The sequence below is a fragment of the Notamacropus eugenii genome, chromosome 6 (assembly GCF_028372415.1).
Source record: "Notamacropus eugenii isolate mMacEug1 chromosome 6, mMacEug1.pri_v2, whole genome shotgun sequence".
NCBI classification, from domain to species: domain Eukaryota; kingdom Metazoa; phylum Chordata; class Mammalia; order Diprotodontia; family Macropodidae; genus Notamacropus; species Notamacropus eugenii.
This window is the reverse complement of record NC_092877.1, coordinates 314,469,958-314,488,065: the sequence shown is the minus strand read 5'-3', so window position 1 is coordinate 314,488,065 and position 18,108 is coordinate 314,469,958. Positions and strand designations below refer to the sequence as shown.

The 18,108-nt window shown below is 43.1% G+C and overlaps 1 protein-coding gene across 1 annotated transcript in view; it reads left to right on the top strand.

The window, feature by feature from the left end:
* MARCHF4 (membrane associated ring-CH-type finger 4) overlaps nucleotides 1-15,480 on the top strand; it is a 40,821-nt gene extending 25,341 nt beyond the window's left edge. The window contains exon 4 of the mRNA XM_072621519.1: nucleotides 14,198-15,480. Within this exon, the coding sequence (XP_072477620.1) occupies nucleotides 14,198-14,577 (380 nt within the window). The 3' untranslated portion in view covers nucleotides 14,578-15,480. The remainder of the gene's footprint in view (nucleotides 1-14,197) is intronic.
* The last annotated feature ends 2,628 nt before the right edge of the window (nucleotides 15,481-18,108 follow it).

Below are 18,108 nucleotides of genomic sequence, written 5' to 3'. Positions count from 1 at the left end.
GAAGGAGTAATCAGAATGTAAGGTATTAGGAAGTAGGGGGAGGGGAGTGATGGGGAGAAAAATTTGACCTGTTACAAGGTGAGATAAAAGCGATTAGTATTAAAACAATTGACTGAATTGATTACTGAGAATAAATCAATGACATCTTTAGTTTGGGGAAGAGAATTTTAGTCTAAATTTCCTAGAGGAAGGTAACCTCAGGTAAAATTTGGCATTGATGGAAAAGTTAAGGTTTTAATGGTAAATTTGATTTTATGATTGCTGTTTAATCAGGAATTAGAACATGTATAGAAAGGCATGTAAGGCACTTAAGACTTGCCTCAAAAGATGTTCCTTAGCCAAAGTGAAATTATAATCATATTTGAAACCTAGTTATTGGAATTTGCCATTTTTAGATGCTGTGGGACTATTAAGTGACATTTTTCTGAGTCTAACTCCAGGTATGGATAGCAAGAAAGGCAGTCTGAGCCTCCAATCCATGATGCCAGTAAGCCAGTAATCTAATTCTGCCTGGAATTGACATGAAATCGGGGAGATATTGTATCCCTGCTATGTCCCTACTCTTGGTAGCAATTTCCTATGGTCAAAAGCTTAATACCAGATCTATTAAATTATAGATTATTGGTAGGGAAACATCCAAGGTTAAATCTAAAATTAAGCTATTAGGCATAGGACTTTAAACCAACAACAATAAGTTAGGGTCCTTTAATTCTTAGGAATACTGTGGAGACAATTAGGTCAAGAGCTTGTGAAGGTAGCAACATAAATATTATTTGTGTCTCAGTTAGTTAGTGTTTAAAAAAAAAATTCTTTTGTGGTCCATATTGTAAATGCTTTAAAAAGAAGTATCACCTGACCAAAAGTTTGAATTGTTTTATCTATTATAAACTGTGTTAAAAATGAAAAATAAAATTTAAAAAAAAAAAGGAATCCCCACTATAATATCCCTGACAAGTAGTCATCCGGCCTCTGCATGAAGACTTCCCCACCACCTCTGGAGCCAGGCCAATGAACACATGTTTCATGAGGCATTGGATGGAGAATAGTTGGGATTAGGACAGAATTGCTTGAATTTCATGTTTGAATCAGGTAGAGGTGCTTCCTTTATTCATTCTAAGAAGAGCTGATGGAGAAAGGGAGCTGTAGCAGCAGCTGCTTAAATAATGAGAACAAGTGGGTGGACAGAGTGTAGGAAGCTGTCGCAGGCATATGGTGTTATCTTACTCACAGTTTACTTTGCTCAGGCCCTTCCTTCCCTGGAATGGCACTCAACTTTGCTTCTTCATTTTCTTCTCATACAAAGAAGGCAAGCTTAGGGAAGCTGCCACTAACACACAATACAACCCTCTCCCTCCAGAAGAGGCTGTGCTGTCTGTGCATTTTGTACTGTTACAGTAATATGTTACATTTTACATACAGTAATATACATTGTATATGTACATCGTACATACATTAACATACAATAATATATTGCCATGTACATACAGTATATTTTGTACTGTCACATTAATATATTACATTGTAGATACAGTACATATCCATTGTACATATCCATCATACGTACATTGTACATGCAATAATATATTGTCATGCACATACAGTACATTTTGTACTGTCACAATGATAAGAAAGTCAAAGAAGTTGAGTTAAGGGTGTTGGGAAGTCCTTTAGTTTTAACTTTAGATTAGGACAATAGCTCCAATCAGACACCTACAGTTTTCCTCCCTGGAGCTTTCTCCAGCCACCCTTAGGAGCATCTATTAGATTTATAATGTTTTAGATCTTTCAGGTACATAATTGTTTGCATGTCACCTTCCCCATTAGAATGGGGGCTCCCTGAGTATGAGTAGCAGGTTTTTGCTTTTCTTTGTATCTTCAGTACTTAGCACAGTACCTGGCATTTATTTAAGTACTCAACAGTCAATCAATAAACATCAGGGTTACAAAGAAAGGTAAAAGACAGTCCCTGCCTTCAAGGAACTCACAGTCCAATGGGGGAGATAAGATACAACTATGTAGGATAAATTGGGGATAATAACAGAGGGAAGGTCCTAGAATTAAAAGGGATGAGGAAAGGCTGACAGACTGAGGAGCAAAGCACGCTTGCTGGTGCTTAAATGTTTGTTGCTTGTGTGTCCTTGGGGAGCTTTACTGTGCTATGCCCTATTGCCAAGCACTGCAAAGGGAAGACTGATAGGACATGACAGTGATGAACTTCTGCCCCAAGTTCAGTGAGAGCTGCATCTTTGATATGTTTTATTAATGCATTTTTCATATCCCAATCTCTTTCTAGCTTTTACTCCCAAGAGAAACCTCCTTTATAATAGCAACCCAAAACAACTGAGCAAAAGTGCTCGACGTGGAAAATATAAGTCACAAAATATGGGTCATTTCACATCCATAGTCTGCCATCTCTTTTTGGAGAGGAAGTATGATCCAGTATCATTTTTTTCTGGAACCACTATTGATTGTTACATTTGTCTGTGCTGTGCTGTAAAATAAGTCCACTGAACTTGTTGTAGTTGGTTCAGAGGTACAGAAAGGTGTTTAATCTTGTGTTGTCCTGAGGCCGCCCTCCCCTGGCATGGATCTTGTCGATTTGTCTGAATCCTGATGGCCCTAGTGTTGTCTACAGTAATCACCATGTATGCAGTATTACTCTCTGCATTTTGCTTCCTTTGTTCCATATCAGGACATAAAAGTCACCAAAGCATAGTGCAGAGAACACTGGATTTGAAGTCAGGGGACCTGAGTTTGAATTTTGACTTCGCTACTTCCAAAACAACCTTGAACAATCAAGTCAACAAGCATTTGTTCATGCCTACTGTGTGCAAGGCATTGTTAGGTGCTAGGAAAACAAAGAAAGAAAATGAAATAGTTCCTGCCTTCAAGGAGTTTACATTCTACACAAGGAAATGTATACAAAGTAATGCAAAGTGAATTGAAGAGGGAGAAACTGGGAGGAGGGGTTCAAGAAAACCTTCATGTAGAGGTTGGCACCTGAGTTATGTTTTGAAGGAACCTGGGAATTTCTGGGAGGCTTTGGTGAGGAGAGAGTGCATTAGAGAACTGGGGAACTCTTGATGCAAAGTCTGAGTTGGAGGGGCTGGAGGGGTGTGTAGAGGGAACAGCTCCTAGGCTAGTTTGACCATAATGAAGAGTGTAGGAAAGGTAGGTGGGTGCCAGATTGTGGAGGGCTTTAAATGTCAGAGATTATATTTTATTTTAGGGGACGGAAAAGAAGGGAATTTATTTAGTAGGTGGAAGGAGTAGGACAATCCAGTGAAGGGTACTGAGAAGGAACATTCAGATAGGGAAAACTGAGAGAACACAATCAAAGAAGCCAAAGGAAGAGAGAGTGCTCCAGAGGAGTGGATGGCTGACAGTGACAAAAACTACAGAAAGACCAAAGGAGATGAGTACCAAGAAAAGACCCATGGATCAATCAGTTTACTGATCTTTGATAACCAGGGAGAAAGCGTTTTCAGTAAAGTGGCAAGGTCAGCAGCCAGACTTCAAGGGGCTAAGAAGTCAATGTGTTGAGGTCTATGGTTGTTGCAAACTCTGAAATTCAAGGGCAAATGACACAGGTCCTGCCTTGAATGAATTTGACCCAAGCCTTCTTTCAGTCAGAGACAAAGTTTATTAAAACACTGGTTAGAATGGGTGAGATTTTAAGAATTTGAGCATTTGTATCATGAATCTGAGTATTGGTGATGCTCATATGGACAAGCAGACCAGACTGAATCTGAGCAATTAAATAGAGGCAAGGTGGGCCTTGTATCCAGTGGTAAGGAGGAGGTCTAGATGGAATCAAGGAGTGGTGGTCTAGGGTGGGACCAGGTGCAGACAATGAAGGCCACAATCACAGGGCAGTTAAAAAGATTATACTGAAATGAGCCTCAGGTGAATGCCAGGGCCATATGGGAGAATTCAGGGGAAGTTGGGAGGGGCAGTTTCCAAGGCCTACACCCCATCAAGTGACAGGTGAGGGAATGGAGGCAAAGAGAATAAACAACCTATTACAGGAATTTGTCTGTGAAAGAAAAAAAATATAAGATGTTATTTGGAGGAAAGAGTAAATGAAGGAGTTATTGGTTTGTTTGGTTTCTTTTTAAATAGATGAACCATAGATACAGTTGTTATATACAGAAGGAGTAAAACTATGAGAGACTGAGAATAAGAGGAAGGCAATGCCTGAGAGGTCAAGTTGCTAGAGAAGATAGAAGGGAAGTGTTTCAAGGTCACAAGTAAGGAGGTTAATGTTGGTGATGAGAAGGATTTGTTTCTTCATTAGAGGCTGAGGGAAATGAAGAGTGGATGGGTGAGGGGATTATAAGGGTTTGGAGGTTTGGAATTGAGGTAAAGAGGAAACTTGCAACAAATGGTCTTTATTTTTCTCAATAGAGTAAGAGGCAGGGTCTTCTTTTGAGAGGGAGAGGGGAATGGGTAGTGTAGGAAGTCTGAGAAGAAAGAGGAAGCTTTGGAATAGCCACTGTGAAGAGTGTGATAGAAAATCAATCAAAGAAAGTGGAGGCATGAAGCTTGAAAACTCAGACTAACCTTGGGAGATAATGGGTGGTCCCAGTTGGCTGAGGAGTCAGGATTACTGTGAGGCAGTGAGGATCAAGTTGAAATTAGATAACATAAATTGTTAGGGGAATCCATTGGAAGGGTTGTATGACCTTCTCTAGGCTTATTCAGTAGCATTTGTATAATAGTGGGGAAAATGAGTGGTAGGGTCTTCCTCAGCTGGCAGCATGGCAAGAAGTGTCTGGTCATGGGACAAGAAAGCAAAGAAGTCAAGGGTAGCAGATAGCGTGTGGTTGAACATATTAACCCCAAGATCAAGACTATAAAGGAAGGAAAAGCAGTCATAGACTATGAGAAGAGGTAGGGGTAGAGGGACTGGAAGTCTTGGTAAGAAATTGAAGAATAGAAGGGAGAGGTCAGAGAGAGGAATTTCAGAGCTCTGGATCAGGGAGGTGGAATAAATATGGGTAGGTGGCTAGGTCATGTATATGACCAACTTTTTGCGTGACTTGTGTGAAGTGAAGTCATGGGAATTTAGGAGACTGATGAACTGAGAGGTTGGGGCAATCAAAGGGACATGAATATGCATGCCAATCTACCCAAGAATCAGGGCAGTTATTCAATAAACAATATCCAAATGCTTATTATGCACCAAGCACTGTGCTAAGTGCTAGGCTACAAAGAAAAGGGAAAAAAATCAGTCCTTGCCTCTAAGGCATTTATGTTCTAATGAGGGAGACAACACATATATATATATATAAAAATATATGCAAGAATCATACAGAGTAGATGGAAGGTCATCTAAAAGGGGGAATATCTAGCATCTGGGAGAAGCAGGAAATACTCCCTGCAGATGGTGGAATTTGAAATGAGTCTTGAAGAAATCCAGGAAAGCAGAAAAGTATGGTGAGGAGGGAGAGTATTCCAGGTGTAAGAAAACAGCCTGTGCAATGGCAAAAAAGAAAATGGGAGATGGAATACTTTTTTCAAGGAATAGGGCAGGGGTTGGGATGGATATGAAGGCTGAACTCCTTGAAAAAGGACTCGCCTGGAGGTCAGGAGTTAACCTCAGCAAGGAGTTGCACTGGGTGATAAAGATGGTTGGGGTGGATGTTCAAAGAAGAGAGGTGGCTACATGTTGGTGGCAAAAAGACAGTCTTGAAAGTGAGAGTGTAGAGCAAACAAAGGTGTGTACACACACACACACACACACACACACACACACACACACACACACACACACACTCCTTTGTCAATAGGACCTATGCTTACAGGAGCCTGAAAAAGGGAGCATCTAATCTTGTGTTCCCTTGGTCAAGGATACAGTTTCTTTGGGAAGGAGGAGATTCTCAATAGTTCAGGGCTATGAGTGGGAATTATATAGGACAAAGGACATGTGTGTTAACAGTAGAGTCACGTAATCTCCCTGAGCCCAAATTTCCTATTCTGTAAAATAAAGGGGTTGGACTTGATGGCACCTCCAAGATTGCCTCTGATCTCAGCCTGTAATTCTTGTGGCTTTCTGTATCACATATATTTTGTGGTTGTTTAGTAACTTTTCAGTTGTGTCTGACTCTTCATGACCCCATTTGGGTTTCCTTGGCAGAGATACCGGAATGGTTTTGTCATTTCCTTCTCTAGCTCATTTTCCAGAGGAGGAACTGAGGCAAGTAAGTTAAGTGACTTGCTTAGGACCATACCGCTAGCAAATAAATATCTGAGGCCAAAGTTCAACTCACAAAGAAGAGTCTTCCTGACTCCAGGGCTGGTGCCCTGTTCACTATGATGAATAGTGAATACACCTAGCAATAAATCTATTATATTCATATTAGAGCCAGGAAGACCTGAGTTCAATTCGTGCCTCTGACACACCCTTGTTATGTGGTTTGGTTCATGTCACTTAATCTTAGTGCTCTAGGACAGTCTTGAAGATGATGAATTGTAGAGATGGTGCCAATGGCCTCTCCCCTCTGATTAGAGGCTGGAGAGTAGAGCACTAAACTCTTCCCAAAGCCTTCTCTTCTCGGAACAACACATCTCCTGCCCCTCTGCCCCCACTTCCTGGTCCCTGTCTCTCTGGTTCTTGGCTTCCTTTTGTGCTCTGTCTTTTCTCATTAGTTTGTAAGCTCCTTGAGAGCAGGGGCTACCTTTTTTTTCTTATTTCTTTTCCCAGTGTTTAGCTCAGTGCCTGGAACATTGTAGGCAATTAATAAACGATGAATTGAATTGAATTGAATTGAATTGAATTGAACCTGAATTTGGTAGGCATTTCCTCTCTGAGAATTTCCTATAACAAATGTAATCCCAGGACCAGCCCCTCTCCCTGCATTCACATGGCCTCATCTGCGTAGCCAGCCCCCAGAGTGTTTTCTGAGTTTCTCCCTCTCTGTTCAGGAATACCGAAATCAGAGTTCGTAAGACCTTGCTACCATTTCCCAGATTCATGGAGCCAGGAGGAGGCATTGACGCTGATTACTCCAGCCCTCTGTCCTACCACTATTACTTATCAGCCTTTCTTTGAAGTTCACCTTATAGCTACATTATTCTTTCTCTTTCCTCAACGCCATCATCCATCATTCTCTAGGACATAGCCTTCCTTAATGATCTGGTTCAGTTTCACTGTCTGCCCCTCATGCAGTTAGAGAACATTGGTGTTGGACAGAACCCCAGAGATCATCTGGTTCAACCACTGTTTGCCCCTGGACCCAGATGGCTCTGGAGGAAGAAGCAAGGTTGGTTACCTTGCATAGCCCTGCCTCCCTTAAGTCCAATTCACTGGAGATATTCCTCCACTTCTCTATCCCCAGTCTAGTTTCACTTGCCTCTCGAGCTAAACTGAACACTGTGGTCAGCTACTTCATTATGTTTGTCACTCTTCTTGAAGCCTTTAAAGATTTCCCTTGTTCAGTCACTGTTTTCATCCTAATAATCCCTCCTAGTCTGTTGCAGAATTCACTTTCTCTGTTTCTGTGTTCAGGCTGCCAAGGAGTTAGTGGAGAAAACCATGAATCCATGTCAATTAGTTACACTGCCGATTTATACTGTTGAAACTTAGCTGGGTTCTCCATGTTGCTCAGTTTTCCTCTAAAAATCATTTCTCAGTAATTCCCTATCACATTCCCCACAGCAGTGGTTTAAACCTTTGCCACTGTCCTTGGTTCTTCACCCCTATCCCTCTGTCTGCAGATTACCTGTCTTCTATTTTAACGAAAAGGTGGAGGATATCTATTATGAACACACTCATCCCAGTACCCCCCCACCTCAAAAATTCTGTGTTTTTACTCATCCTCCCCTGCTGCCTCTGAGGAAGAACTGAGCATCCTGCTTGCCATTCACTTTTAATCTGTTCCCACTCAAATCCATCTTCCAAAACTAAAAATTAATCTTCCACTGCCCTGCAATTCTGATCACTTTTCACTCTTGCTTAAAACCTTCAGTGGCCCCCCATTACCTCTGGAATAAAGGCTAAATAAAGTATTTAGCCTAGCCTTCAAAGCCCTGTTGAGTCTGACTTTTCCAGCCTTGTCTCACAATGGTTCTCATCACTCTACAATCCATGATTATTTCTCAAATCTGTTCCAATTTTTTAGCTTCATGAATGCTTTCCCCACTTACCTCTGCTTTTGAAATACTGTTCAGTCTTCAAGGCCCAGCTTTAACAAAAATGACAGCTAGCATTTATATAGTGCCTACTATGTGCCAAGCCCTTTGCAGATATTATCTAATTTGATCCTCATAACAGCCTTGGGAGGTAGGTGCTATTATTATCCTCATTTTACCAATGAGTAAACTGAGGCAAAGAGAGGTTGCCCAAGGTCACTCTGTCCCTGAAGACTTCCCTGAGGCAATGTAGCATAATGGATATGAGGCCTCAGAGCTAGGTAAACTTGGGTTCAAATTCTGCCTCAGAAGCACAGGGGCTATATGACCCTGACCTAGTTGCTTAACCTCTTTGTGTTCTAGGAAAGGTGTCAAACTACATTGGAAGAGGGTATTTGATCATGTGAAAGTTCCCTATGCCAACGAAATCACAAATTTTGTCCCTATCCATTCATGTGTGCACATCTTCTATCTTCCCCTAAGCAAATGAAAAAATATTTGTAAAGTACTCAGTACCTAACACATAGTAGGTGCTTAATAAGTGCCCCTTCCTTTCCCTTACAAATTGTCATTTTCTTGAGAACAGACCATATCTTTCTTTAAAATTTTATTTTTATAGCACAGGACCTTGCATATAGTAGGTATTCAACGTGTTTCTTCATTCAGATGTTTCTTGAATTGAATGGAACAGAGGAGAGTAGGCTTTAGCCAACATTCAGACAGCTAGGTTTCATAGTAGATAGAATGCTGGCCTTCGAATTAAGAAGAACTAAGTTTGGATGTGGCCTTCACAAATTCCTGAGATGTTCTCAGCATCACTTTTATCGTCTGTAAAATGAGCGTAGCGATAGCATCTCTACCTCCCAGTGTTTTTGTGAAGATGCAGCAAGATAAAGCCGTAAAGTACCACACAATGTTAGTTATCCTTTTCTGGCCAGATGGGCCCATGATGAGTAAAGGGCCTTTCTGTCTTACTAAAAACAGTCTACAGAGAAGATGCACATGACGTGTACCTAATTTACCTTCCTATCCAATACATGAATCCTTCCTACTATATCCCCTACTTTGAGAAGTGCACATTCCCTTGGGATTCTTGGAGCTCTAATAATAATTTTATATGAGTGTCCTTCATGGGGATATTTTGGGATCTGCCAGTTTATAATTTCCAGTTAAATATTTATGTCTTCTATTCTGTGTGAGGTCAGAGAAAGTGGCAGGATGGTTCTTAAGGCTAATGACAGTGGGGAAAGTGAGACCCAGAAAAGGCATAGTACTTGACCAATGTAAATTTCTGAGGCTGGATTTGAACTCATGTCTTCCTTACTCCAGGTCCAGTGCTCTAGTACCACCTAACTTCTTGAGGAACTTCCAGGCTATTCCCTATCATCCAAAAAAACCATCTCCCTGGGAGTGACCAGGATGGAGATAAGGAGAAATGCTGACTTCCCATTTAGCTAAAAACATTCTCCTCCCAAACCTTCAACTATAGGAGTTTGGTTGTTTAAGAATACCCAAAGTGAGGGGCTCCCTAGAAGCCTGCTTGCTCACGAGGCTCTGGCAAAAGGCCCAGAATGGGGTAGGGCCTGGGGAGCCCATTCCCACCTCCTCCAGCACCCCTCAGAGAATCTCAGGGGCAAAGCTTGCCAAATGCTGGGGAGTGGGGATAGCCAGCAGGCGCAGACTGTCCCTTGCCTGGTGATGATCAAACAGCCAGTGGTATTGCAAATCTGGCACTTCCCAGTAATGCCAGGTCCACCAAAAATAACCTGCCTCCTACATGTGCCTGATGTTCACTTCATGTAGTCTCTGTCTGTACCAGACTGGCACTCAGAGGGAGAAGTAGCAACCCGGAGAGCTAGCAGCTTGAGAAATGGGGTTCTCCAGGCTATACTTGACATCAAACCTGGACAAGATGATGGAGTTCAGCTGGGAGTTTCTCTGGGCCAATGCTACCTGACCTTGCTAGTAGAACTACTGAGAAAATAAGGTGGAGAAAAAGACCAAGGCATCACTTTGAGGGGAGAGGAAAAGGGTCAGGGGCTACAGCAGGGTACTAGATAAGGAGTGACATGGATGGGGGTTGGGAGGACACTGTGAGATAGGAGCAAAAACTTTGAGAACACTAGAGGGGTGGGCAGGAACTGAGTTGGGACCACTGAGAAAAGAAAACTGTGCTTTCTCTTCCTTTTAATATCTAACACTGGGGCAGGTAGGTAGTACAATGGATAGAGTGCCAGCCCTGGAATCTGAAAGACTTGAGTTCAAATGAAGCCTCAGACACTTACCAGCTATGTGACCCTGGGCAAGGCACTTAACCCCTATTGCCTCCACCCAAAAAGTAATAGCTAGTATTTAGAAATAGCACTTTAAGGTTTGCAAAGCATTTTACATGTTATCTCACTTGATTCCATAACAAACCTGTGAAACAGCTGCTTCGTTGTACCCATTTTCTAGGTGAGGAAGTCAAGGCTAAGAGAAGTTAAATGTCTTTGCTATGGTCACACAGCTAGTACACCTTTGCTATGGTCACACAGCTAGTACACAGTTGAGTCAGGATTTGAACTCCTATTTTCCTGAGTTCAGGTTCAGTTCTCTATCCACTGCACCACCTGGCTGGCTGCCTGCCTTTCTATTGTTACCAGGTCAGCTTCACCTGATATAGTAGCAAACTCAATAAACATGCTAAAAAGCTTTGATGATAAACAATATTTCCTCATTGGTTCCATTGAAAGTTGGATTTTGAAAACCAAAGCTTTGAATAGTAAAAATGATAACTCCACAGAAAGGACTTAATAAAGATGTGACTTCTGCTGGAGTTCTGAGTGGGCTCACTGATGGGGGCGAGGGTTTCCAGCTCACTCAGAAACTCACTGGGCTTCTCAGGAGGCTAATTCTAATTCAGTCACAAGTGGTTGCTGTACAGAGGATGACAGCCAGCTGCTTTTCCCACCTAGCACTAGGTACATGGTTGTATTGAGCCTTCACCATGGACAGAGCAAGAGGTTGTGCAAAACCAATTGGGAGGGTTGAGATTAGACCTGGAGAAAGAACCCTCTGCCAGGAAAGGGTATGAGACTTGGAGGCAGAAGGATGGAGAAGCTGTGAAATTCCATCACTGCAAAAAAGATCAGTCTCCCCCACCATACCCCTCCAGTGGCATACCACTTCAGACCCTACCCAGACCCTCTGACCTGACAGGCAGGTTATCATTCATGGATTCAGGGTTTCTGGCAGTAAGCAGGGTGGAGCAAGCACCCAGATTACCTCTGGAAAGCCCTACCTGCCTGGGAACACTTACTACTAGAAACAAGAGCTCTAAGACTTCTCAAGAAGCTGAGATGAAGTAGGAGATCTCAGGAAAATGTGTCCCTCACAGCACATGATCAGTACTGGAGAACTATTTTGTGGAACTGCATGAAACTCTTGGGAAAACTGTTTATGTCTTTAAGCCCAATTTCTCATGGCAAACACTCATCTTTTCTTCTGTTTTCTTTTGTGTTCTCATTTTTCAGTTCTCTCTTCCTGTCCCCCATTCATTCTCTATTCTTCTCTTCTTTGCCCTCCTTTCTATGTCTTCCCTCTTCTCCCCTGACCCACTTCCACCTTTCTCTTATCAGGATGATATTATTTAGAGCTAAAAGGAACTTTAGGGATCCCCAAGTCTAATCCCTTTTTCTTACATATGAGATCTGAGAGGTTACTTACCCAAAGTCACACAGCTAATAAGGAACAGTTGCTAAGGTTTTCCACCCCCAAGTCTAATGTCCTCTCTGATACACTATAGCTCCCATTTGCCCCACTCATAGCCAGTCTCCTCCTCACCTTCTGTGGATATTTTTAAATTAAACTTATTTTTTTAATGGACAAAAATTCTATTCTCTTTGCCTCCCAGGTAGCCAAATGTTTTTTCAAGCCATAGTTTCGGTGGGGCAAATGGAGCAAATGAAGGGTAGGGTTCATGACACTGAACTTAGGCCCTTTAAGTATTGTAGAAATAAGAGCTTAGCACCACATTAGCAAGAATAAGAGATAAACTGAGAAGGCTCCCACTCAAACAAGCTCCACCGTGGTCTTGCTGATACCGCCTGTCCCGTAGCTTCTCTGGGTCTTGAATTAGGGCATTCCCACATAATTGGGAGCCCATGTGGTGCTGATTGCCCCAGCTGCACAAAATCTGTAGTCACAGCTCGGCTCTCTCCACCTCATCTTCATTTGACCACTTCCTGATTCCTACCCAGTGCAAAGGAATCAATAAGCAATTTACAGAATGACAGCAACAGGAAGAGAGAGCAGGATCAAGGGAAGTAGAAGTGAAGGATGATGCTCCGAGCTTTTCCTTGGCAAGCAGTATTATCTCAGAAAACAGGTGCTTGCTCCCTTTGGCCACCTTGCCATTAATGTGGTGTAATGACTTCCCAAGCAGTAGACATTTAGATAATTAGAAGGCATAATTCAGGCAGGATATTTAAAGCACCCTCTTCTATCAGACTATACATTCACTGTAACAAGGAGTTAATTAGAAATGATGTTAGCTACCTAGAATTGAAATAGTCATTTGGAAATTTGAAAGGATTCAGCCCACTTCGGCCACATCTCTTCTTTTTTTTCCTTCCTTTTTTCACCACCACCACCAACCAGCAAGGTGATCTTGGGCAAGCCATTTTTCCTATCTAGGTCTCAGTTTCCTCATATATAAAATGAGCAGGATGTAATAGACCTGGCTTCTCAGCCTTTTTTTGTGTCATGGATCCTTTTGTAATCTGGTAAAATGAAAGTCCCCTTCTCAAAATAAGGTCTTTAAATGCAATAAAACAAATCTATAGGGTACAAAGGAAACCAATCATTGGTTTTGAATAGGGATTGAGATAAATATCAAACAAAAACAAGTTCATGGATCCTATATTAAAAACCCCTGTCTACTAGAGGGTCTCTAAAGTCCCTTCCAGCTATGCTAGTGATGTTTCACTGATTCTAAATCTTTATTAAGGAACACCTTCACTAAAGTCTGATTCCAATGCCAGATCTGGGTATAGATGTAACCTCAAGTTTTCAAAGCTATGTAAACAGAGTGTAAGCCTTGGGAGGTTTTCCTATACCCGAAAGGCGTCAAGTATGGGACCCCCAACAAAATGTCTTTGTCAGACAATCTTCGTAGCTAAGTTTTTGAAGATGCACGTCACCAGATGCCTAACTCTTCTTCCTTCCTTCCTCCCTTCCTTCCTTCCTTCCTTCCTTCCTTCCTTCCTTCCTTCCTTCTTTCCTTCCTTCCTTCCTTCTTCCCTTCCTTCTTTCCTTCCTTTCCTTTTTTCTTTCTTTCTTTCCTTTTTTCTTTCTCTATTCCTTTCTTTCCCTTCCTTCCTTCCTCACTTCCTTCTTTCCTTCCTTTCCTTTTTTCTTTCTTTCTTTCTTTCCTTTTTTCTTTCTTTCTTTCCTTTTTTCTTTCTTTCTTTCCTTTTTTCTTTCTCTTTATTCCTTTCTTTCCCTTCCTTCCTCACTTCCTAACTTTTTAACTTTCTTCCTAACTTCCTTCCTTTTCTTTCTTACTTTTCTTTTTCCTTCCCCCACCCCAGCAACAGCCATCCATGAAAAATTCTAGTGGTTCAGATAACCCAAAAGGTTACCCCAAGGTAAGCGGTGGCAGTTGTGCCTATGGGTTACTATGTACAAACTCCATATCGGAGTGAGATGTTTGCCCACAAGGCCTGGAAGAACATGGGATCCACACATAGCTTACCCATAGGCACAACTAGCTCTGTTCACCCCAAGGAGCTTACTTCCTACTGGCCCGTCCGTTAGTGATACACTTTGGTTGGAAGAGGCTTTGTGTTGACTCATGCTGCTGATCATAGGAAGAGTCCAGAAGCTGAATATTTCTTGTCTAGACTTAAGGAAATGATGGAGAAGGTGTTAATAGCACAGATTATACTTAAGAACGTTTTCTGTGTACAGTTTTTTGGAAAGCCGGTTGTTTAACATGTATCAGTCCACCCCTGCTTGTGCCTGTTTCTCGCTTTTCCCTCTGTCTTATAGCAGCTCTCTTCTTTCCCTACTTCTGTCACTTTAGGCCTGATCATCCATGAGGGGCCCTCTGTGTACCGGATCTTTAAACGATGGCAGGCTGTGAACCAGCAATGGAAAGTGCTGAACTATGACAAGACAAAGGACATTGAGGACCAGAAGGCTGGGGGCAGGACAAACCCCAGGACCTCCTCCTCCACACAGGCTGATGCCACTGCCTCCTCAGAAGAGGAGGCTGTGGGCAACCCTGCCCAGGGCGACGGTGGCAGCGGCGGGAACCGGGCCCCCAGCCACGCCTCTGGCCCTCTGGCCGATCACCACTGTGCTTACACCATCCTGCACATCTTGAGTCACCTGAGACCTCACGAGCAGCGGAGCCCCACCGGGGGCAACCGAGAGCTTGTCATGAGGGTCACCACGGTCTGAGAGCGGGAGGCGGGAGGGAGGCCTTAACCTTGAGAACCTGGGAGCCCAAGACCAGCTGGAGGGAAGGACAGGGAGCAGAGGTGGACGCACATGGGCATGCATCCCCAGAGGGGTGGGAGGGCAGGCTGGAGAGGGTGCAGGAGGTGGAGAGGCTGGGGCAGTAGGGAGAAGGAGGCAGTGCGCCTTTCTTGGAGTCCTCCAAGGCATCAATCAGCCTGGTCTGGTCCCAGGCCAGATGGAGGGATAGCGCCCTCTGGGCATTTGGGGTTTTCCAAGTAGCAAACTCTCCTTACCGGGAGCAACAAAGACAAAAAAAATAAAGAGAAACAACCACGAACTAAAGTATAGTACAAGCTAAAACAAAAACACACGGGAACGCACACATGCAGACACACACAGGCAGGCACGCAGGCGGACATACAGGGTGAGCACACACAGACACACATATGCAGGCACGCAGGCGGACATACATGGGTGAGCACACACAGACACACACAAGCAGGCACGCAGGTGGACATACAGGGTGAGCACACACAGACACACACAGGCAGGCACGCAGGTGGACATACATGGGTGAACACCTACAGACACACAGGCAGACACATATGCAGACACACAGGTGGACATACATGGGTGAGCACATACATGCAGACATGCAGGGATACACACAAAACAGCAGAGAAGGGGGCCACACCAGTCTGTCTGATGGCAGTGCTGCCAAGAGCAGTAGCTCTCTTGACATTCGCCTGGAAGCGTGCACATGCACACACATACACACACATGCACATGTGAAGGGAGATAAAGCGTGAAGATGATTGGAAGATGACAAGTATTTGTTGCCCTGTTTTGTTTCTGTCTTTGGATTTGTTTTGTTCTCCCCAGACCCTGGGCAGTGGACAGCCGGCAGGGGGCAGTGGGGAGGGACTGGAGAGGGGGGGACAGTGGGTGGGAAGGGAGGGCAGGGTTTGAGCACATTTCGAGAGCCTCAGGCTCCTCCTGGCTGGCAATATTAGCATACTCATCTGGTTTTAGTGGGGGGGCGTTAGGGAGGGGAAAGTGCTGACTTGAGGGAGGGAGAGATTTCTTGGTGTGAGTGGTTAAAGGTGGTGAGTATCTCTCTGCCCCCCGCCTCAAAGACAGGAAACCTTCTTTTGAGCCAAAGGTTTGGGTTTAGAGTTGGGCTTTCTTGTGCCCCCATAACTGTATTTTAAGGTGATTTACTCTAAAAAAGTTTTTATGGGGGAAAAAACCAACCAAGCACAAAACATGTACACATTTAAAACACTAACACCAACAAAACAAACCGAAAGTCCAGCTTTCCCCTGGGGATCTCACACACAGTCCTGCTGCGGTCTCAACCTTTGAAGCTGCGCATCCAGGAACCTAACCTTCCCAGCTCACCAAACTCTACCCGAGGGCAAGTGCAAAGCTAATGTGCCACATTCCCCCGCCTTGGAATGATTGCCCAAATCCAGGTCTCCCGCCACAGAAGGGCACCCTCCTATCCCAGTCTCACCTCCAGACAATTGTGTTAGGATGAGAGGTAGGTGAGAATGGAGAGGGGAGAATCAGGCAAAAGTGGGGAGGAGAGATGGGGTAGAAGTAGTCCCTGCTGCTTGTTTTCCACCTGAAAAAGGCAGTGCAGACTTACCTCCACGCCCAGAAGATTGATCTATCACCTGCTCCTCCCCATACAGCCAGGTGGCCCTGGTTGCCTAAGACTGGTGGGCAGGCCACTGGAGTCCCTAAGAGCCTACATGGCAACCTAAGGGACCCTTGACCATGCCAGTCCCTACCAAGGCTTGGGATTAACTGATCTACAGAGTTTCTTCTTCAATGCACAATGGCTGAATCATCTATGGGTATGAAAGGGACACTGTCAAGTACTTTTTTAACTAGTTTTTAGGGTTTTTTTTAACTCTCCATTGTTTGTAATATTCTCTTAAAAGCTTGAAAATAAAATTTCTTTCCCTACCACTGGTGTCCTTTCCCATTTGGCATACATCATCTTCTCCTCTCCAGTCCCTGTATGGCATGAACATAAGACCTTGGGCAAGTCACTTAAATTCTGTCTACTTGAGTTTCCTCAACTATAAAATGGGGCTAATAATAGCTCCTACCTCCTAGTGTTGTTGTGAAGATCAAATGAGAAAATATTTGTAAAGCATTTAGTACAGTGCCTGGCATACAGTAGGTTCAATATAAATCTCTGTTATTACTACTACTACTACTGCAGCTGCTGCTGCTGCTGCTGCTGCTACTGCTACTACTACTACTACTACTACTACTACTACTTCTGCTACGTCTACTACTACTACTATCATGGTTGCCTTTTCCTGGATGATATCCAATTTATCAATATCCTTCCTAAAAAATAGCACCCAGAACTTAACACCCAGAACTTAACTTAATTTGAACAGAGCAGAATGTGGTAGAGGTATCACATTCTTATTCTTAGAAGCCCATTTGCCTCAATTTCCTCCTCTGTAAAATGAGCTAGAGAAAGAAACGGCAAACCATTCCAATATCTTTGCCAAGAAAACTCCAGATGGGGTCATGAAGAGTTGGACATGATTGAAAAATGACTGAACAATAACCACAAAAAAGATTCCATTAGTTTTATGGGGTTTATTATCACTCTGTTGACTCATATTTCAATTTCAGTCCACTAAATCCCCAAGTCTTGTTCAGTCAGCCTTCTGTTTAACCAACCATACATCTTCTATCTGGTGAAATCAGTTTTTTTTCAAACCCAAGTGGGAGACTTTATGTTTATCTCTTTTAAAGTTTCCTTTTATTAGATTTAAATCAGGGTTTTATCCTATAGATATCTTTTCAGATCCTGGCTCTGTCACACACTATGCTAGCTCTCCTTCCCAGCTTGGTCTCATCTGCAGAATGGATGGGTGCCATCTAAACCTTTGTCCAAGTCATTGATAAAAAGGTTAAGTAGCACAGGTAGGGCCAAGCAAGGATCTCCGGGATCCTGCAGTGAAAACCTTCTGCCAAGTTGGCATCAAACCACTATTGACTGTTCTTTGAGTCTAGTCATTCATTCAATGCTGAATCCATCTAATTAGATTGCCATGTAGTTCACATCACTCCATTTTTTTTCAGAAGAGTAAGATGAGATACTTACTTTAGTGAATGTTTTACTAGAATCTATCTATGACTATAGTTTATGAAAATCCATCTACACCTAGCACTCCCCTGATTTATTAGTTTAATGATTCTATCAAAAGAGGGAATGTGGTAAGTCTGGCATGATCTTTTCTAGATGAAGGAAGCCATGCTGATTTGGGGTGGGGGGAGGTTGGTCACTGCTTTTTTTCTTAATCACCTCTATAATCAAGAATTTTCTTAGGATTTGAAGTCAAGCTCATAGGATCCTGTTACAGTTTACAGCTCTGTTATCTTCCCTTTTAAAAGAATTGGGACAATACTACCCTTCTCCAGTCCTGAGGTATTTTCTTGTTCTCTATCATCTTTCAAACATCATCCACGGTTGCTCAGTGATCACATTGACTAGCT